General features: G+C 33.1%; 1 protein-coding gene across 1 annotated transcript in view; it reads left to right on the top strand.

The window, feature by feature from the left end:
* The window catches only part of LOC130450616 (laminin subunit alpha-1-like), a 70,630-nt gene that overhangs the window by 37,708 nt on the left and 9,798 nt on the right, over positions 1-23,124 (top strand). The window contains exon 2 of the mRNA XM_056789104.1: positions 21,204-21,446. Within this exon, the coding sequence (XP_056645082.1) occupies positions 21,204-21,446 (243 nt within the window). The remainder of the gene's footprint in view (positions 1-21,203; positions 21,447-23,124) is intronic.

The raw sequence follows: 23,124 nt of genomic DNA, 5'->3' as shown, positions 1-23,124 counted from the left end.
ATATTATAGGGGTCATTTTGAGACAAAAAATATGATAGCACGCCAATCATAGTTGAGATTTGGCCCTGTTTCCCACATTCATCAGCAGAAATTCTTATTATTGAATGCGATGAGAGGTCCATTTTTGCCTAGGATGAACTATAGTGAAGTTATAGTTGTATAAATGCCTATTATAATAGACACACGATCGGAAACCTTGGTGTTTACCAATTTTTAGCAATTAAAAGAAAAAGTAATCATATTATCATTATCTTATCTTAACTTTCTTACATACTTTCTGTGATTCTTCTAAGGCTTTCAATTATATGAATCATAATATTTTAATTAAAAAATTGCAGTACTACGGTTTCCGAGGAGTACCTGTCACATGTTTTAAGTCATACCTTACGAACAAAAGTCAGCTTGCAAGGGTTGATACAACGATATCTTTTTGCAAGCCAATAGAATGTCGAATGCTAGGTACTATTGCCTATCTAGACATCTGTAGTAAAATGTCTCTTTGCGGACGATACCAGCTTCTCTTGGAGCAGCCCTGATATCACGGCACTTCATAAGACTATATCTAGTAATAACCCTCAAATTATAGTGCGACTCTTCTCTGTCTCAATTTTCCTAAAACTAAACTTTTATCGTATAAAAATACATTGCAGCCTTTTATATTAAATAGCACCACCATTAACGTAGTTGAATCTATCTCTTAGAGCGTTTGGCCAGTTTTGCACTAAGATCAGTTTTCAAAAAAAAAAGACTCAATTCGAGTGAATCTTTAAACTACAACTCTGTTATTTACACAGAGATAACAGTAAAAACTGCCGGGACTTCTTTAGAAGATTCAAAATATTGAATCTTCTCTACTTATTCATATTCGAATCCGTTTGCCTAATTCGTAAGCATTCTAGAAAGTTCATTGCATAGCTATCCACCCAGGAACACGATCTTTATCTACTCTACTCCACGTTCTGAATCAGTTTAAGGCTGAATAATGTACAATACGAAAAACAAATCTATCAAATCTATAACATCTTCTCCCGTATTTTATTAGAATTCGAACGCATATTTACTGAAAAGTGCCTTCTACGCTGTAAATGACTACTATTCTAATACTATTCTATTTATTTATGAGCAATCTATCATCTTATACTTTGGTAATATGCTTGGCTAAGTCCAGTTTTCCCATTATTGAGATAATTCAGTTAAAAAATTAATAGCTTATTTTGCTACGTTTTGATTTTGCCAATTGCTGCCAAGCAAATAAAGTTGAACAATGCAATATCTACCTCAATTTTCGTTAAATTAATCAATCAATTCATAATATCAGGTATCATTTAAAATGTAGAAGGTTGGAAAATATACACAGCACGAATTTATTAAATTTGGTAATAAATTACAGATTTATGTAGACAATTCTCTTAGTGGTGTAAAGAAAGTACTCCATTCCTTATCAATGTTATGCCACTGTCCAAGTACTTTACCTTCTTTCTTGTGCCATAAGTTGTTGAGTATTGTTGAGTTCAAATATCTTGAAAACCATCATTTTCAACAATCCAAAAACACATTCATATATCCTAATTGAAAATTTGAATTTTTTGCAAAAAATATTTATTCTAGCAAAGATTATAGACAATGAGATGCCTCAATATAAGTTTTTAAGATGATTTTGAGAATCAAAGTGCTACAAATTTGATTGACTTGACAAAATAGATATTGATCCGGTCCTGATCGCATACAAATTGGAAATTTATACAAAAAGTGCAGCAGTTGTGCAACCTACTAAATAAATTAATTTTCTGATAATATGATTGAATAATAATTTGAACAGCAAGATTACTACATTGATGCGGCTCATAAATTTATTGTCTTCAGGTTCCTACAAAAAAAATGGAAATAAATTATTTAAAAGGAATTTGAAGAATTGAGACTGTAACTAAAATATCTTTAAGATATGCCACTGAAATAATGATTCATTATTTTTATAAGAGATAGCTTTTTATATATATTCTATTAGATACAGAACGCCTAACTTGTAGAATTGAACTATTCATAGATATACCAGTAATTTGAGGGCATAAATATGTCCGACTTCATTTAATTGGATTTTTGTAGCTCAGAATGTAAAAGAACTCAGTAATTTCGGCTGTGCTTTAAAAGGACTGAAATGATACAAATAATCATCCTGTTCTATTGGTATGTGATAATAGTGATGAATGTGAAATGTGCAGATTTTCTGAAAATGGAAGAATAATTATTTTTGGTATCTTTCTTATCCCGACAAAGACCTTTCGTATTAGAAGAGACGGTTGATAGATTTTCTAGTAGACAACTATAAAATTATGTTTGTGAACATAGTAACAAACCTGCGATTCAAATAAATTAACGATAACTGTACGTAATACATGAAATACTTTCAAAACCACGAAAAGACAGTATCAAATAGTAAGTTTTTCAACAAATTTTATTGAAGAAACAGATGAGTATATAGAGACTTATAACCCTTTCAATTCACATTACCAGAATGAGTATGCACCGAATATTTAGTATCTACCTGACGATTTAACAATACATTTCAAGCATACAGATTTCTTAGAAACTTTTCTGTTAATGTCGTTTGCTCGGTAATGAAGAATGCGAGATCTATACAAATATAAAGTTTTACGATGTTCAGTTAGACGATTATAGTGCAGATTTCGTACTGCTGAAGCCAAAGAATTCCGCAATCTTTACTACAAATGATTAGCATGTACTATTTCCTTTCGGCACCATACGATAGGAGCATATTTGAGTCAGTACCAGTTTCCGCGTGAACGATGCTGATGATTCGCTTTGATTGCATTTTCCCCTTTTTAAAACTAAAAAATCGGTGTAGAAATTGGTTATTGAAACGACAAAACTATTCATATATAAATTCACTTTATATCCGCGAGATTAGCACAATTATCAACAAACATATTTGAATCTCTTGTGTATAATAACTAATTAAAACTGAAAAAATCATTATGGGTATAGCTATAACCCCTAATGAAAGACTGTAATCTTATCTTCCACAGACATGGCTAATTTTCGCATTGCTTAATTAAATCTTCTAATAAATCTCTGTTTTTATTTCTTAGATTAGTAGACATTCTTGTCCGCTACAGGTGTTCACTTACAACATACGTTTGTACAGGTTTTGGTACTTCTTCGATACAAATATTTATTTGTGCTTGATAAAGCGAGACAAACTAGCGATATTGAAATTTATTTAATTATCAAGTGGTTAGTAAAATCTAAATACTTATATAAAATATTCCTTACTCCGCTACAGCTTTTTTACACAAACAGTTTTTACATGCATGCTTGTTTCACAGTCACGCCCAAGGCTTGGAGTCGCTCTACAGCTGTCCGCCATCTATTTTTGTTCATGGCTGCTTCACGCCATCTCTCTATCCGTATTCTTTCTAAATCTTCTCTACATGCTTCCATCCATTTTTTCCGTGGACTCTCTTTTTTTTTTCGCCGCTTCTTTCCTTAACAAAGATCTTTTTATCCAACTTTCTCTGTGTATTCTGGCTATACGAGGTGTAGCTTTTAAGTAACGAGACTAGCGCTGCTACAGAAAAAGTATGCATGCGTCAAAGATAAGTGACTAACAGCTGTTTAGCCTGAAGCTCACTCTTTCGAATGGGATGTCTACCGTATCTGTAGACAAATCAGTATAACCGTCGCGTTTGATTGTTTAGACGCTATTTTTTGTCGTAAAAATGATCGACGTAAAAATAATGCAACGGATTATTGTGAAGTTTCACAGGGATCTTGGAAAAACTGGAACTGAAACTTGAGACTTGAAAGATCATTTACGTTCGGCTCGCCCTTCCAGGTCAAAAACGGATGAAAATATTGAACAAGTCGGTAATCTTGTTCGATCTGACCGTCGACTAAGTATTCGCGCGATTGCTGCATCTATAGAAAGAATTGATAAGAATCTATGAGGCAAATTTTAGAAGAAAATTTTAACATGCGAAAAGTGTGTGCCAAACTGGTGCCTGTCCGTCAAAAGGTTTCTAAACAAATACAACATCCTAGTATTGGAATATCCATCATCTTCCCTGGACCTTGCACTTCTACTTCTTTCTCAAGGTCAAATCTGAATTAAAAGGAACAAGATTTGAGTCGGTTGAAGCTGTGAAAGAAACAGCAGCGCGTGTTCTGAAGGGACTGACAGAAAACTACTTCTTGCACTGTTTTCAATAATGAAATATTCGCATAGAGATATGTAGGGACAGAGGAGGGATATATATATATATATATATATATATATATATATATATATATATATATATATATATTGAAAGTGATAATAAATAAATAAATACATATCAAAATAAAAAATAAAACAAAAAACAAAAGAAGTAATATTATATATTAAGTGCCTTGTACTAATTGTGCCGCTGTCTGCATAGGGCAGACACCTCAGTATTTATAAAATAGACTAAGAGGTCATATTTCAATACGATAAAGAAAATATAACTGCATTAACCAACCATAAAATATCAAAAAAACATAAATTCAATTATAAAGATTCAAAAATTCTTGGAACGGAATCTGATATGCGAAAAAATGGTTAACCTTCATAAGAACGAAAAAATGATAAAAAACACCTAAATAATTTATAATAAGTAAAATTTATAGCTCCATTTTGTAAATTCTAATACAACTACAAATAATTTAATTGATTACTGCTACATATTTGAGATGTAAGGACTAAGGAAAAATTAATAATAATTAAGTTCTATTTTGATTTTATTCTTATTTTGATATTGATGATGAAGTTGATCTACTGATCAATAAAAATACGCAAATTGTCAGTATAATATAATATTTTGATAAAGACTTGAATAAAAGTCGAAACGTCAAATTTTATCTATCTTTTAAAAATTATTAAAAAAAACTTATTTTGAAACACAAATCAGGAACATTTAAAAACATAAAAATAAAATTTTTTATATCACTTATTTCATTATTTAATAGCTACACCTCATATGCGCTATGTAATGAAGTCTTTTTGCTCTGATCTCGTATCTCACCTCTGCTTGACCATACAGTACTTTGATTTATGTGTCCGTTTTCCCCCTCCTCTCGTTTTTCTCCTGCTCTCCTCTAAAAACCCTCCCTAGTACCTTTTTCTCCCATATGTTTATTTTTTCTTCTTCTTTTCAGTTCGAGATCCAGCAATGCAGCACTGTTGATTATATAATTGCCTTGTAAATGCTCAACTTGGCGGCTCTTTAAATATCTTTTGATCTTAATAGTTATCTTAGGGCTCCAAACGTTTTTGTTCTTCTCACTAGTCTTTTGTTGGTTTCCTTGGTTTCACCTCCTTCGGTTGTCACTCCCAGGTATTCGAACTCCTGGACTCTATCAAATCTATACTCCCTGTTTCGCTCTGTCTTTTGTTGATTTATACTTAGTCCATATTTTTTGCTGTCTTTTCAAAGAGTATAATCATTTTTTCTAGATCCTTTTTCGTTCTACTTATAAGTAGAACGAAAGTAGTACATACCATTTGCGTTTGTGTTTTGATCTTGTAAATCATCTTCTAGGCTTAGATGCTACTAATTCTTGGAGTCATCAGGTTAAACAGCACTTTTGATAGTTGTTCTACTTTCCTTCGACAGCTACTCCATTCTCGGTATTGTTTAGTGTACTTTCTACTAAATATAATATTTCTTTAGGCATTCAAAGTGCTTCTAAGGCTACTTATTGAATCATACGCTTGTTTGAAATCCACAAAGAATAGTTTCAGGTTTAATTCTTGGTCATAGCTATATTCATTTTATGTTTTTTGACAAAACATCTGTTCTAGACAAAACAAAAGTTTTCTTGTTTGTGTCGTAATTATTTTTAGTGTATAATATTTTAAACAAGCCGTATACTGGTTATGTTTGTTATTTATGGACAGCAGTATCTAATATGAAAAGAGTTCAATTGATTTTTTCTAAATTTATGAGGAAAATACTACTTATTCAGTGAAAAAATCGTATCAATTTTCAACTTCAATAAATGACTAGGATAATAAAATGATTGTTTACCATTCCTTCTTCTTCCCACGGCATATCTCATAATTAATTTGAAACCTATTCTGTATTCAAATAAAATCCACGCGTATCAGTCAGTTTAAATTTTTAAAATGATCTTCTGGAAGTGATTAATTGTCACGTGACAGGAATATTGGCGAACCAGATTAAAAAGACAGTGCCACACCTGTGATGAATGATAACAGATTGAAAGGCAATACCGCTGTGTCTGGCTTGTAAACACACATTTTACGACCGGCAAATTTCTAAATTTAATTAAAATTTACTAAAATATGCATACTGAACATCCAACCAACTGCTCTATTCATTTCTTTGCTAACAGAAAAAGTCCAATTATTTATTATTTGAGAAAATATGAGACTAATTGGATATATAAACATTATGGTCAAATATGGAGATGAAATATTGCTTCACCTTTCAATAATGTCTCGTTTGAATGTTTAAATTTAATGTTATTTTCTAGTCTAAGAATTTGTCTGACTTGATCACATTATTCTGGTAGGGACGTAGAGGAACAATGTACTTTGAACACACGCACAAAATGTTTAATACTTTATTTCTACATCAGCAGCAAATATATTGGGCTCAAATTATTGTGAAGACCAATTTCAAAGTTGAAAAATAATTTTTGAACCCTGCCAAAAATATACAAATTAGTCTTTAGGTGATTTGGGCTTCCCAGTGGGAGGTTTCGACATTATTTAAAATACCAGATATTCCTAACATACTTGAGTTTTAAATACTATTACCATCAAAACTTGCTAAGTAAAATTAATCTTAGTCTCAAAAAAATACAAAAGAACACAAATACCAACATTCTTAATTAAAAAAATTATCTGTGGTTCGGTATGACCCAGGTGGGCTTATTAAATTTGTATTTTGATCTGTCACACAAATGTGTACCTTACCTTAATCTGACGCATAAATTTGATAGTAACTAACTTGTTCAATTTGTCCAACATAGTGATAGGAAGTTTTTGTGAAGTCAGCCTCAGCTTTTTTTCTTGAAAACTTTCTGATAGCCTTCTTGATTTCAGTTTTATTCAAAATCAGTTTCACCTTTCTCATAAGCTTTCTGGCTCCCCTAACTATATTTACCAATAATGCGATCACTCTGTACATATTCGAGTTGGTACAGGTATTTGAATTGAAGTATTGTAGCAATTTAAAACAAGTTATAGTTATAGTTTCACTAGAATACAGGTTGGCACTGCGTGGTACTCTCTAGAAGTAAATCTTAAATGGATAATGAGAATGATTGGGCATTTGTACGTACCGTTAATTGGGAGTAGTTACCATAATGGTCGAGTCTTGTTTTAAGCTAATTTGGGCACCAATTTAAAATAATTTAGGATCGAACAATAGAATGCGCCGTAACAGTGAACCTGTCCAATACTTTTGCGTACTGCTTACAAGTTCTTCCTTACATGGTACTATCACGTTCTTACTTTACTCTCTTATTGCTCTCATTGTCATGGTTAAAAATACATTATAGAATATATAATGAATAATATTAAGTAATTATTGTGATTTTAATCATATAACTAATTAATTCAACTATCTATTTAACCAGTTTTCAAAGCTGTTGCTAAGCAAACACTGTAAGTCTCCACAATTAATTTCGGTAATAAATGACGACGGCTTTTGTTATGGGATTTTGTAAACATCGTTTTGAATCTAATTCATTTTACTTAACCGACCTGAGGGTAATCTGAATATTTTACAGATCAATTTTACAGCTTCCACCTAAGCCTTCAATTTACGATTTAAACAAATCGATGTTGAGATAAGAAAGTTTATAAACTGCTTCCTTTTTAAAACATCGAATCAATTATAAATATTTATTAGTACCTGTTTCCCTACAGTTTATAAGAGTATATTACTTGTTTAACACACCTGAAGTCTGCAATGGTTTTTTGGTGCATTGAAGGATATATATAACACTATATAATAGTTTATTTTGATAATTGGTAAAAATAAGCTTTCTGCCAATATGGCAGAAGGGTGTAAACTTTGTTTATGAAACAGCGTTACGTTGCTAAAGGATAATTTTAATATAAAAACTCACTATTATAAGCAGAGCTACTTACAAATACAAATTAAAATCGAAATCAGGAGATGAACTGTTGCGACCAATACTTGCACGTTTTCTCTTCTTTTTTAATACAGAGTGGCGCAATAGAACGTGCATATTTCATCATCTTTCTTCGCGAAGTAAACGGTGCGTGAGCTGTTTGGATAATTGCACATTGCACTCGTAAGGTTTTAGTACCCATGAGTCACTTCGAAGGAAAACGTCGCGTTTTTTGTTTTCGCACGTTTTAAGAGAGCGTCGTTCATACAAGGCAACTGCATGGTTGCAAGTATGGATTAATATAAATTAATGAAGCCCCGATTGCAAATTTAATCAAAATATGGGTTAAGCGTTTTGAAAAGACTGGTTCCACGTTTAAACCAACAGCAAAAGGTCGTCCAAGAAAGTCTAGGACCACAAAAAATAGGTTGAAGGAGTCAATACGATAAAATCCACATGTGTCTACTCGGCGGCTTTGAACCAAAGTTTAGAGCGAATTTTGAAGTTCGATCTTAAACTGCATCCTTATAAGCAGTTAACATAGGAATTAAAGGATACCGACAAGGGTAGTATAGTAGTAGTAGCAAGGTTGATATTTTCTGAAGAAATGCTTAGTCGATTTTCCACTTTTGACAACATCGTTTTTTCATTTAAATGAACCGAAAAAATCCAAGAATGAAATATCAAAAACCGCTGCATAGTCCGAAAATAACGGTATGGGCAGCAATCTCAAGCAAGTAATTATTGGCCCTTTGTTCTTTGAAGAATCACGAGGACGAAACATCACCGTTAACACCGACCGCTATGTTGCGATGCTAGAGGGATATTTGACTCCAGAACTTGCGAGATCAAGAATAGCGAATACGAGAACTTGGTTCCAACATGACGGAGCGACCTGTCACACATCAATTGACTCTATGGCGGCTGTGATGTTTCCTGCAAGACTAATTTCCAAAAGAGGTGATATCTCTTGGTCCCCACGTAGCCCTGACTTGACGCGTCTGGATTTTTTTGAACAAACCGAGGGACATGAGTCAGCTAAAGGAAAATATCCGCCAGGAAATGGCAGAAATCACCCCAGATTTATTGACAAGAATTTTCACAAATTTACGTTCGCGTTTAGAGGAGTGCCGTCTTTGAGAGGGCCGTCATTTAGATGCTGTTATTTGTAAAAAATAAACTTCATTTAATTACCTAATCATCATAACTTTTGTTTCAACAATAACTTATGTATTTATTTTTTTAGTCTATACTTAATAAATGCACGTTCTATTCTGTGAATCTTTTAGTTATGAGCAATTTTTCTAGATGTGATGAGTGATAACTTGCATTGTCTATTACTGTTTTACAGTTCTAAAGAAGATCTATATTTTGTTCGAATCATTCTCTAAAAACATCAGAGGTCATGGTAGTCACCGGTACGAGTAGATTCAAAGGTCAATAAACCACTTTTAACAAAATTTTTTGAATTGTGTGTACTATTATCACTCTGCGCTCCTTTTCTGTTGGTAGACAATAAGCCTGTCTTCGACTTATTATAGTTTCATAAATGTATATATTGTGTAGACTCATTTCGTGACAAGGATTTTGTCTTCTATCGGAAATACTTTTCGAAAAAATAACGCATGTACTTTCCTTCGAAGTCTTCTTCTATAATTAAACTGGAGTTAACAATAGATTGCACACTGCACCTTGCACCTACAACTAAACTAAACTTTTAAGAATACACAACTTGGGCCTCGTTACTATATGGAAAAACCTAAAATCGAATTTTCATTGAAATTTTTCGCGATGAGATTCTTGGAATTAGAATATAACAAAATTTCTAGCTTTTAATAGCAAATATGTACTTGTAGATCTCACGGTGTACGGGTATGTAATCTTTAATACACAGGGCTTTTGATCATTCCAAACCTTTTTTGATTGTTCTGTATATAGTTATAAAAAATAATAATATCCTGTAAATTTGATGAATTGAGGGATGTATATGGTGCAATATAATAGTTTATTTTAATAATTGGTCGTCTTATCCCTGTGAAAATAAGTTTTCTGCAAATATGGCACCGAATAACTAAGTAATTATAACAGCAATGAATAAATTTATCAGAAAACCACCCAATTCCCACGAAATGTCGTGCCATAAAGACAAATATAAATTGTATCGTTACATTTCAGATCGTCAAACTACTCGTGCTGCATCCTTAATGTTCATAGTACCAGTGGCGTAGTAGCAGCATTTTTTTGTGATGAAGCATATATAGTCACTTTATTATTCAACGAAAATTAATTAAATTTAGTCGAAAAGAAGGTATGTGAAGTTAATCTAAACATATGATACACATCAAAAGTACACTACCAGTCAAAAGTTTCTGCCCACCCCATAATCTATTCATTAAATTAGAAAAGAATACGCTTTAACAAATTTCTCTTTCATATTGTCAAGTGAAGGTCGAAACGGAGTCTTACAAACTAAAAATGATAGCGTCCGTTATTATTACTTCATACGAGCGCATGTTTATATTTTGACGGCTAGATCGACAAGTTAAAACTTATATAAGTACCGACTGATTTGTTCATTATTCTTTAATTCTGAATTATATCTTCGGTGTTTATAATTGTAGTTTAGTCCCAGTTAGCTCTGTGAGACGCAAGAACGTGCTTTCATTTATAATTTTTGGACTAAGACATCTTTTTGTGAAATTCGAATACAAATTGCTTTCATTCTAGAAAATTCAGAATAGTAAATTTTAAAATGGTAAATCCAAGAAACTATCGGTTGAAACTCGGCATTAATCCCAAGTCTTCTTAGTCTAGACAAAATTAACCGTACCATTGCCGCCGAATTAAAAATACCTCGATGTACCGTGGACTACAAAAAAATATGCTTCCACCAGGAACTTTGGCGATAGAAAATGCTCTGGGCGGCCACGAAGAATTAAACTATAATAAGCAAGTATGGGACAATATTTGCAAAAGGGCGAAATCCATAGATGTCATACCTCCTAACCGTCGATAACTACAAGAGATGTTAATAACTGAGTTGAACCAAAATTACTTGGAAGCGTTGTCGTGAGGTGATTATAGCCCGAAAAAGCAACACAGAAAACAGTTAAAACTCTCCGAAAACGTCCATATGAACAATAATAGTTATTCCATCTTATTGCAATCAGAAATCAAAGTGATACGGAATGTATATATTCACATCACTAAAACATCACTCGATTTATATATGGAAAAGGCCCTGTACGTACGCACGAACTTATTTGAATGCTCAACTCTACATTACAATTACAAACTAAATCATTCTTTGTTTTCATAACTCATATAGGAATTGAGAAATGTAATCTATATGGATATGATCCAACAAAAAAATGATCTCAATTGTTTTGAATTGCTTTATGCTTTTTTGTATTTTAAGGGCATTTATAGGACCAAAGGGAATCGTCGTCGATGAATTTCAAATCATAAATCATGTGTCAACAGTAAAATTTATAATTTATCATATTGTATATCAGTCAATGAAAATATTGTACGATTTAGAATGAAATTTTGAAACTTGGGTAAAGAAAATAAATATTGTTCAATTTTTATTATACCACTACTGCAACACTCACACTTGTGTTTGTAGTGTGTTGGTTTTTCAAGTTATACCTTGGGTATTTCGTATAATAAATATATTGGGTGTACACTTATATTTTCACCTAATTAACCTGCTTCCAACTTCCAAACAGCTGTATGTGAAAACGTGCAATTTGTTTCTAAAATATTTCCACAAGGTATGTTGAGAACATTGTGTCATACCTACTGGTTATATAGGTATAAGGATTCAAACTTGGTTTTGGAAACAACGTTCATAACGGATAATTTTAATATAAAAACTGACCAGAATAAGCAGAGCTACTTATTATAAATCCAAATCAAAATCTAAATCAGAAGATGAATTGTTGCAACCAATATTTGTCCATTTTATCAGTAATATTGTCCAGCTGGCACGTTTTCTCTTCTTCTTTAATAGTATGATTAACAAGCCAATTTTGTAAATATTTTTTAATCAGTTATGAGCAATTTTTCTTGATGCTACAAGTGACAACTTGCATTATCTATTACTGTTTTACAGTTCTAAGAAAGATCTATCTTTTGTTCGAACCATTCTCTAAAAACATCAGAGGTCATGGTAGTCACCGGTACGAGTAGATTCAAAGGTCAATAAACCACTTTTAACAAAATTTTTTGAATTGTGTGTACTATTATCACTCTGCGCTCCTTTTCTGTTGGTAGACAATAAGCCTGTCTTCGACTTATTATAGTTTCATAAATGTATATATTGTGTAGACTCATTTCGTGACAAGGATTTTGTCTTCTATCGGAAATACTTTTCGAAAAAATAACGCATGTACTTTCCTTCGAAGTCTTCTTCTATAATTAAACTGGAGTTAACAATAGATTGCACACTGCACCTTGGAAGCTGCAACTAAAATAAACTTCTAATAATACACAACTTGGATCTCCTTACTATTTGGAAAAACTTTAAATCGAATTTTCATTGATATTTTTCGCGATGAGATTCTTGGAATTAGAATAAAACAAAATTTCTAGCTTTTAATGGCAAATGTGTACTTATAGATCTCACGGTACGGGTATGTAATCTTTAATATACAGGGCTTTTGATCATTCCAAACCTTTTTTTTATTGTTCTGTACATAGTTATAAAAGACAAATGAGAGTCCACAAACTTCTATGAGCAATGACCGTACTAAATTTGGATTAGTAGGTTTTATTACCCTATCGTGCATGAAAGTAGACTTTAGTGTAAATAGTGTATTGAGTATGTTCGTTTATAGAAGCAAAAAAATGTAGAAATGGACAAATTTCTAGATATCGCTAATCAATAGAGTTAACTAAATGACGCGACCTAGTCAGCTAGCAAGCAAAAAATTGTATGTTTCATAAACGTGGTAATGCATTTACTTAAATTACTTTTAAAAGCATATTAATAGTTAAAACAATAATTTTCATCCACAGTTTTATTTCCATATAAATTATTAGGTTTTATCCACTCTTACCCGGTTCCCATTTTAATATTCAGTCTCCCGGAATCGCATCGAAGCGTGCATTGCTTGAAGATCATGACGTCACGCGCTTCAATGGTACGAGTTGGTATGGAGCTATTGCTCCTTGATCTTTGTATAGGAACATAGGTGGCGGAAGTATAAGGGTGAAAGGTGCTTTTCATTTCTTTTAATAAAATTGAAGTAGACTACGAAGAATTTAAGTTTTATTAGAATTAAACGGTGTAAAATTTGATTCGAACAAATCGAATACCCAAAGTGTTTTTCACGTATTGGACGACATTCATAAACGAAGATGAAAGACATGCAAAACATTACAGGATAGTAACCATAGTACGTCATTTCTACTTCAAACCTTTTCATCAATAAACTCTCTTAGCCAACATGAATAATTTTGATTTAGGAAAGGGAAGTCCCACTGGGTGAAGCCACTTTTGGATGTTATTTTGTCTCCAGGAACTTTTTGTTTGAAAAAATAGATTATGCTGTATTGATCATGACTACGAACAAAATAAGATTGAAGTTCCATTCTATCTTTCTAACACTGTTAAATTTATTTTTTCATCACAGTTTGCTGTCATCAATAAATGTTCGCATCCAATTAACCTTCGACTTTTCGCATAATGAACTGAGACTGATCATCATTTACTCAATTTTCGACCATATTCCCTTTTATTGTAGACATTTTACAAGTCAACACCTTACCATAATCAAAGTTTTTGAAATTTTTAAAATAATTGTTTAGCTCATTTCATTTTGAATATATTTTGAGACAGATCATTTTTAAACTTTAAACTTTAAACTAAGCATGATACTGTTTCTTAAAAAATTTTTTGGAGGAACTATAAGGTCCTCCGCCTACGGGTCGACTCGATTTACAATTTGAGTTTGCAACTTAACTGCGCAACGCGTAATCGGAATCATGCAATCGAAGTTGTGCAACCTGATTGCAACTGGAGTCTGCACACAGTTGGGCTATGTATGCAACTCTCGGCTGATAGTCGGTTTCAGTTGGCAACAGAGCTCGGAGAACTGAAATTATATTTCTATAATTTTACTTTATGTAATGCTAGTTTTTGAAAATGCATTCTAGCATTAGTGAGTCTAAGGAAGAAATGATAGATTACTATCAGTGCAGACGGTATGGTAGAGGAGGAAGAAGGAAATATTGGTATCATCCGTATATTCAAAAAAACTTAAGCCGCAGGTTGTTTGTTGTTGCCGAAGAACTGAAAGAAACAAATGCAAAGTTTATAGCATTCTATAGAATGACAAAAGAAAGCTTTGAAGAATTGGTGAGATTGGTTGCTCCTTCAATACAGAAGCAGAATACTAATATGAGGGAATCTTTATGCTTCTCCACCTCTTCAACAAAAGAAATATTGATTGAGATTGATCACTCATTTTAAATAATATAAGGCCCTCCGCACCCGTGGTCTTCTATTGTACGGTACGCAACTACGCGACTGAGATTGCAGGCGACCGGGAGTGAGCGTTGCGTGCAACTCATGCGATTCTCGTTGCCAACTGGATTTGAGTTGACGACTGGCAGTTAGCCCGTGTGAGGACTCCCACTGTGAAACACAAACAAGGTTGCGCGCGACTCCTGTTGACAACTTGAATTGCAAATGAGTCGACCTGTGTGCGGAGGGCCTAACTCCTAAGGGATGCAGCTTGGTTTAGAGCTAAATTGCCCTCAATAGTGATATTTTGGGCTCTACTATACGCATTTGCTCTGTGCTTGCTCTTAAACAGAACAACTTGTGTATTAATCTGCAAAACTTAATACCTTGGATACATCCATTCTCTAATTTATAAAAGTGAATAATTATTTATCACCACCAAACAAACGTCCAGTATTGAAAGAATTAATTTTTTACATCAATCAATTCCTAAACAGGTAAAACGTAAAAAAAGTTAGTAGATTCATAAAAATATACCAATTCCTCAATTCCAAAGAAATTATTACAGTTAATTTTCTCATATCCCTATTTCTAAAGTACGCCAATGCACCTCACTGATTGCTACCTCGATATGGCTCGCATAGATTAGAAAAATAGTTAAATAAACATGGAATTTTCCGGTTATTCTGAATTTTCTCTATTTACCCGATCAGTTCTAACGTTTCTTGAATCAAACGTTCACAAATTACCTTAATGTTATTGAGAATGCAATCAATAAATAGTATAAGCTTGTTCAAAACATTTTCCAGTGCTTAATATCGACAGCTCAGCATTTATGTAGTCATCACTTTTAGATCTCAGGGAATTTTGAGAAGCTTTTATCTTTTCATATTTAATTCAGAGCATTCTGTGAAGGCGGTATACATGTAAACATAAACCACGTTTATGAAGATTGGTTAAATTTCAGATAACATCTGCATCGTCAAGCGGTGGTTTCTTCGGCTAGATAAATCGAGAAATTTTACCAAAAAGGCAAAGATCCAACGACAGGTTTCAAAGTGACCAACAAGCTTATAGAAGAAAATATATATGCGATAGGAACAACAACAATGACCAAAATAAAAGAAACCTTCAAAGGAGTAAATAGAATAAGGAAAAATGAGAAGTTGGAGATAAAAAGAAGTATTCAATTTGATTTAACACGAAATATTAAAAAAAAAAGAAATTATTGGAAGAGTAAGATCTGGAGTAAGTCTGGAGGTAAATACTATATACAGGTTATTTCCAAATTCATCTGACATCATCCTGCAGACAAAAATAACTTCAATCGACTTAGTCATAAATTGAAGAAAAAACTCAAAGAAATAAGGGATGCACAATTTGAGGAATACGTATCTAAATTAATAAGACCAGATCATTCCATTTGGAATCCATTAAAAAAATAAAAAAAGATAACAGCCCCACCTGTACGAATAAACGAACATGAACAGTGGGCTAGAAGCGACAAAGAAAAAGCAGATTTATTTGCGAATTATCTCACTACAGTCTTTCAACCAGTAAGAAACTAGACAGACTAAGAAGTAGAGCAAAACTTAACAACTGCAATAAATACAAGAAGCCCCATGAAAGCATTGACTCCAAAAGAAGTACACAATGACATAAGCTTACTAAACTCGAAAAACGCACCTAATAACCGCCAAAATGCTGAAAGAATTGCCACAAAAAGAGGTATTCATGCTAATATACATCTACAATGTAATTATGAGATTCGGATACTGGCAAAAATCATATAAAGTTGTATAAATCATATTGATTGGTAAACCAGGAGAAGACCCAACAAACGTGTCATCATACCGTCCAATAAGCCGTCTACCTACAATGTCCAAACTTCTTGAAACTGAAGACTTACCTCCACAGAATTGGATCCCCTGCCATCAATTTGGATTCCGACAGAAACATTCGACAGTGCAACAAGTCCACCGACTCACGCAGAAAATAAATAAACCAAAGAAACCAAAGAATATTGCTCTGCTGTTTTCCTTGACATCGTACAGGATTTTGACAAGGTGGCATCAAGGGCTGCTATACAAAATTAAAAGAACCCTTTCCCCAAACTACTAACCACTTCTGAAATCTTACTTAACCAACAGAACCTTCCAAACAAAAGTTAATGAGAAAAAGTCCAAAAATTTTACTATAGCAGCAGAGGTACCACAGGATACCGTACTAGGCCCACTATTTTACATACTGTATACATCAGATATACCAGAGTATACAAAAACAGAAATTTTTGCTACAGACATAGTCATCCTCTCTACTGATCAAAAACCACAAACAGCAGCAAAGAATATCCAGGCTCATCTTGACCAATTACAGGAGTGGCTACAAAAATGGAGAATTAAAGTTAATGAGACCAAATCAATAAATGTAACATTCACGCTACATAAGGGTACACGTCCGCCAGTTAAGTTGAACAATACGGAAATATCTCAAGCAAATACTTAGGAAACCACCTAGACAAAAAAATTAACTGGAAGCAACACATCACAAAAAAAAAGAAAACAACTTGATATAAAAGCAAGATAACTACATTGGTTGATAGGGGAAAATCCAAAGTCTCACTTGAAAACAAAGTCCTTATATACAAATCTGTCATCAAGCTTATATGGACATATGGAATAGAGCTGTGGGGTTGCGCTTCCAGATCTAATACAAATATTATTCAGAGATCCTAATCTAAAATACTCCGTCACTAGTAGATGCTCGATGGTATGTAACAAATCACAAGATTCACGTGGACCTGGGAGTACCGGCTGTACAAGAAGTTATCCAAGAGAAGATCATCAAATACCACCAAAATATAGAAACCCACTCAAATCCACTACTAGAGGAGTTGTTAACGCGAAAAGACTGAAAAATTGTTGGCCAATAGAAAATGATACATCTCAAGCAAACAAAACCATTAACATAATTCTACGAACAAGTGATGAACAATGATCTGCAAGCAACTCAGATCTCGAAGATATATTTCAACCTAATGACTTTGAAATAGATTTGGGAAATATATCTAAGAATTTAAGAAGTTAAAGAGAAAAATGTCGTTATAAGAGCGACGAATTAGTTGACACGGCAATCACGGCAACATATATCGAACCAACTAAATCTTCAGAAAAAGTAGAAAATTAACTAAACATGTTACAAAACTAGCTCCATCAGTGAAAAATTAACATAAAAATCAGTTTTCCCGCGAATTTTCATCAATAAAATTCCCATATATACAACAGGTAGGTATTTAAGGTTGCATCTAGATGAGAAACTTGCATGGAAGAAATATCAAAACCAAGAAATTATTATATTTGAAATCAAATATGCATTGGTAACTTGAAAAAACTATACTCATAACAATTTGGTCATATGAAATAGAGCTATGGGGCTGCAGTGAACCTTCAAATACGAAGATTACTCCAAACATTTCAATCCAAAACACTATATGTAAGTGAGTAAGTGAAGTGAAGCCCCTTTGGTACGTTTCTAACTAATTTTAAACAATTTATAACGATATGAATATTCCACTAATCAAAATGACCACAACAATAAATTAATAAGATGACTAGAAGATCTCCTATAGTGAACACTCACAGAGTACCGTCAAGAGATAGTTCATTGATCATATTAGTGACTTATAGACTGTTTATTCCTTTGCTTATAAATTGTCTAATTCATTTTCAAAGAATAACGAAGTATATATATATATATATATATATATATATATATATATATATATATATTCTTCCACTGAATTTGATCAATGTATCGTCACATACTGGCAAAAAAAACAGTTAAAATTGTATATGAAAATAATATAACAATCGCCTGTTTTGAACAAATTGATTTCGGGCTTTTCCTCACCTTAAAGAAGCGTTTACGTGGTCGAGGTTTCACGACAGACATTCATCAATCTCTTTCTATTCCACTAGTTTGATTGGTGATTACTTTGGATATAGTAGTATAGTAGTAGTCAGGCAGTCAGTTTCTTACCCATCGAAATTTCACCTGCCTATATTAAATCGAGTCACTTTATCTCTAATTAAGTGTGCCAAATGATGGTTTGTGAGTTTGCAAATATGAAGTTCGTATCTTACACCGTGTTATCAGCTTTGGATTCACCATAACCGCCATCTGATACTAATCGCACATTTCATAAGACAAGATTTGGAGAACATTAATCTTCCATCTTGGGACGCATTTATCTGGGGATTATGCAGTATATTAATTAGTTTGACAAGTCGGGTAAACCGGAATCGATTTTCCTAGATAAATCCCGTTTACCAGACAATATGCTATTTAATCTCACCACAACATTAGCTCTGATCGACGTAGTCTCAAATAACGTAACCCAGTGAAATTAATCGTGTTGTTCCTCTCATAAATAATAATAACTATTGAAGTATGCACAGGCATGTGCATACAGAGATAACAACTTTTTCTTTTAAAAAGATTATGTAATTATTATATTGTGATTAGATTAGAGAGAAGATTATATTGTGTTTTGTTAGTAACACTGGTTGCATACTATTTGGTTTTAGTAGACAATTAACGCATTAGGAATTACTTGCTGTGATTTTGGGAGGAAAAGTGGATATTGAATTTGTTTATGTATTGAGTTATGTTTAGGTTTTATTACTATTTTAAAGATTTGGTGTGGTCTCGGGAGCGTTGATCCTATCTGTTAAAGCTATGATCAGAGAATTAAGTCTCCTATATGTACTAATTTTTTGAACAACTGAATGTATTTTCTTAATAAATAAATCGTGAATTTAGAATTTATATATATAACTATCAACTATCAACAACGGTTGTTTCACCAATTATACCATATAACAAAGGTCCACCAAAGGTCAATGTGCATACAGAAAGAGGTAAACGTCGAATTTCATCTGATACACCTGACAAACTAGAGTTTGTGAGAAGTTTGGTGAGAATAAAGTTTAAAATATGGAAAAAATTAATTGGAAAATTTTGGATAAACAGTTATGATAGTTTAGATAACTAGACCCATTTTCAATTCAAGATGGACAGTTCCTTCCAGAAATGCACTCCTAAAGCTGGTGACTTCATATTGGTTGAGTTTATGGAAGAGAAAAGAATATAATATTTTGCTGGGCAAATTATTGAAGCTATCTCAATATCTCGTTTTAAAATGGTACTTTTTCAAATTGCCTTAAGACGGCAATAATTATACCTCTGCATAAAGGAGGAGATGGAGGTCAAGTCACTCCTTCCCACGTTATATAGAATCATTGATTGGTTTAAAAAAAGACTTTTATCATTTCTGTTCAAAAATAAAATACTTACTACTAATCAATTTAAATTTTTAAGTAACAACTGTACAAATAATGCTATATTCTATTTCCTAAATAAAGTTTACTCCTAAACAACCATCACTCCACCACAACAACAATCTGTGAGTTTTCTAAGGCTTTCGATTATGTAAATTATAATATTTTATTCAAAAAATTGCAGTACTACGGTTTCAGGGGAACTCCCCGATACTTTTGAAGCTATTCTTCTTTTACTCATACTTCTTACTGACGCGATCACCACCCCTATTCTCTGTGGCTAATATTCTATCTGTTTGTAAGTGATTCCTAACCAGTCTCTGAACTCGACCTCTAGATGTACCAAGAACATCTATGAATGCTTTTTGACATACTTTTTGTGATTCTTCTAAGGTTTTAAATTATGTGAATGATAATATTTTAATTAACAAATTGCAGTGCTATGGTTCCCGGGGAGTACCTGCCGCATGATTTTTAAATCATACCTGGTTTGGAGCAACTTTGATGTCACGGCACTTCATAGGACCCTATCACCCTTATATAATGGTGCGCTTCTAATCTTCTTTGTCTCTACTACTAAAGTTTTATTTATTAAAACACGCGTGGTGTTTTTGAACAATTGAAGACCCAGAACACCACATAGTAACTTGTAGTGGCTCTATTGGCTCTTTGTGTGTCTATTGGGGATCTTAAATTTGGAAATAGATCTCGTCGCTCATTGTGATTTTCGATCAAAAGTTGGCTTCGTCGTATTTGTCGAGATTCAGAATGCCTTGGGCAGCATCATTATTCACTAAAATTACGTAACACGTCGTTATGTTAATACTAGCATGTCCTGTACAACATCTGCAGTCCCATCTGCGATGTTCTGACCCGAACGACAAATCTGAAGCTTCCCAAACTTGAGCATCTTATGTTGTCTCACATTGTGTCTAAATCACGTTGCGTCAACACTACCGAAGAATTGTAGTGATTGACATGTGTTTTGTAACACAAATGTCAAAAACAACTGTCATTTACCTACATCTTCAAAAAATAATAATTTAGCATTCAACATAGTGACATAATATTACAAATAAAAAATTATTAAAATTTTCCTACGGTTTCCATATTTAAGTAGAAATTATGATAATATGGAAAAAGCTTGAGTCTTAATTAGAATTTAAATCGTACGAGTATCCAATTTTATATTTTCGGGAGATATAACGTTTCATCCCGCTTACAAAGAGTTTTTTTTTAATTTTCAGGTTTACCAAATTGCGTACGTAATTATGAAAATGGGAAATTCACCTCGACCTGGTTCTTGGATTTTAGAACGATCCTTTGACGGCGAATATTACGAGGTCTGGCAGTATTTTGCGAGGACCGACAAAGAGTGCCTAGAACGTTTCGGAATTCCAGCTACTAAAGGAAAACCACATTACGTTACCGACAACGAAGTGATATGCACTTCTTTTTATTCCAAGTTAACTCCGATGGAAAACGGAGAGGTGAGCCTTTATGTTTTTGTTTTGCTGAGAGAATTGATCGATGGAACCGGAGAGTGTTGACATTTTTTACGGCAGCACTAAAAGTATTATTACATTTTTATAAATGAATACACGTTTATATTTTTACTCGAGTCATTCATCATCATTCTAAAAAAAAAGAAAATACGTATGCTTTTAAAAATTTACAGGGTACAGAAATTTAATAGGAGTTCATACAGTAAGACACAACAACGTGCATAAAAATGATCTTTATCTAGTAAAATTTTCAAAAAAAAATTTATTAATAAAAATTTTTGGCTACCACAAATATGCTTTTATCTACATGTTCGTTTAATATGCATTTCTACCAATTTATATAAAAATCAATTTTCAAAGAAGATAATTTTAAGCTAAATGTTTGAAGAACCCACCTATAACTTGGATGTAATTTTATAATCGACTGCTATATTTTTCAAAAATTGTATATCAAAACAAGGTTCTCCTATTTCCTTGGCTATTGCACATGACAAAGTCAATATTTGTAAATCCCGTTGATCGAGCGTGCAATGTAGTCGGTCCTCCCTCCCATTTTTAAAAATATTTATTACATATTAAAATACATTGCTTGGAAATTTATTTTTATTTTATTATTATTTATTATGTATTTGAACATCGTCTAAATGTAAACCGTTACGTCCACGGCATTCATTTGATTGAGCTTTTGACAGCTCGGTAGGTATTCTTCGTGATGGCTGTCATTTAATGATGAATATTTCAATTGTCCCAGGGATGTCGTAAATTCCAGATTTGACGTAAATCCACAGAAAAAAGTCTATAGGGGTTCAATAGGGACTGCACGGAGACCAACTTATGCCACCTCTCCTCGAGTACAATTTGTCTTGAAAAATTTCGTGGCACAGATCTATTGGACATGTGTAAACAGCTGCACATACCGCTCTGAATTCACCGTAATTGGGCTTCCCCTTTCATCTTCAAAAGACTAATGACTTATAATTCCTCGCGCTGACATGGCAAACGGTTACTTTCAGGCGAATCTAGAGGTTTCTGATGTTTGTGTTTTGTATTGGTTGCCCTACAGTAGCGGCAATTTTGCTTGTTGACATCTCCATTATCTGGTTTATTCTAAGGCTTCAGTTTTTGCATTAACTGAATTTTGTAAGGGTGCAGCCCTCAAAATGTTGTGTACGTTAAAAGCAACAGCACGCTTCCGAATAGAAAAGTCAGGCTCGTCTTGCACAGATCTATATAATTAGGTAACACGGCACATTGCAAGTACAAGAAAAATCTAAATGTGAAGAAATGTGCGGGGTGTTTTGCCAAATCACCGTAGTTTTTCGTTATGACCTCTATCTTTTTTAATTCTACTTCCCCGGCTAATGCCGGTTACAGCTTCAACACGTCCAAACATTCAAAAATTATGTAAACAACTATTTACCTGTAATGTCTGTTGTAATTTTTAACGTTATTGTTATAATGAACTCCTTTATTAGTGGGGTTAAATCTTACACACACTACAACCAGATAATATGATGTTTGTGTCACCTAGGTTGCCGTTTTAAGTTTGCGAAACAAATGGAACAGAAACAAACAAGATCAAAACAAAGTTTTTTCTTACTTTCCGAAATATTCGCCCTTAAACTCTATACATTTTGCATACTCTCAAACCAATTCTGGATAC

This window comes from Diorhabda sublineata, chromosome X, assembly GCF_026230105.1.
Source record: "Diorhabda sublineata isolate icDioSubl1.1 chromosome X, icDioSubl1.1, whole genome shotgun sequence".
In the NCBI taxonomy this organism is placed as follows: Eukaryota; Metazoa; Arthropoda; class Insecta; order Coleoptera; family Chrysomelidae; genus Diorhabda; species Diorhabda sublineata.
Note: the sequence above shows the minus strand (reverse complement) of the source record. Positions and strands in the feature narration are given on the sequence as shown.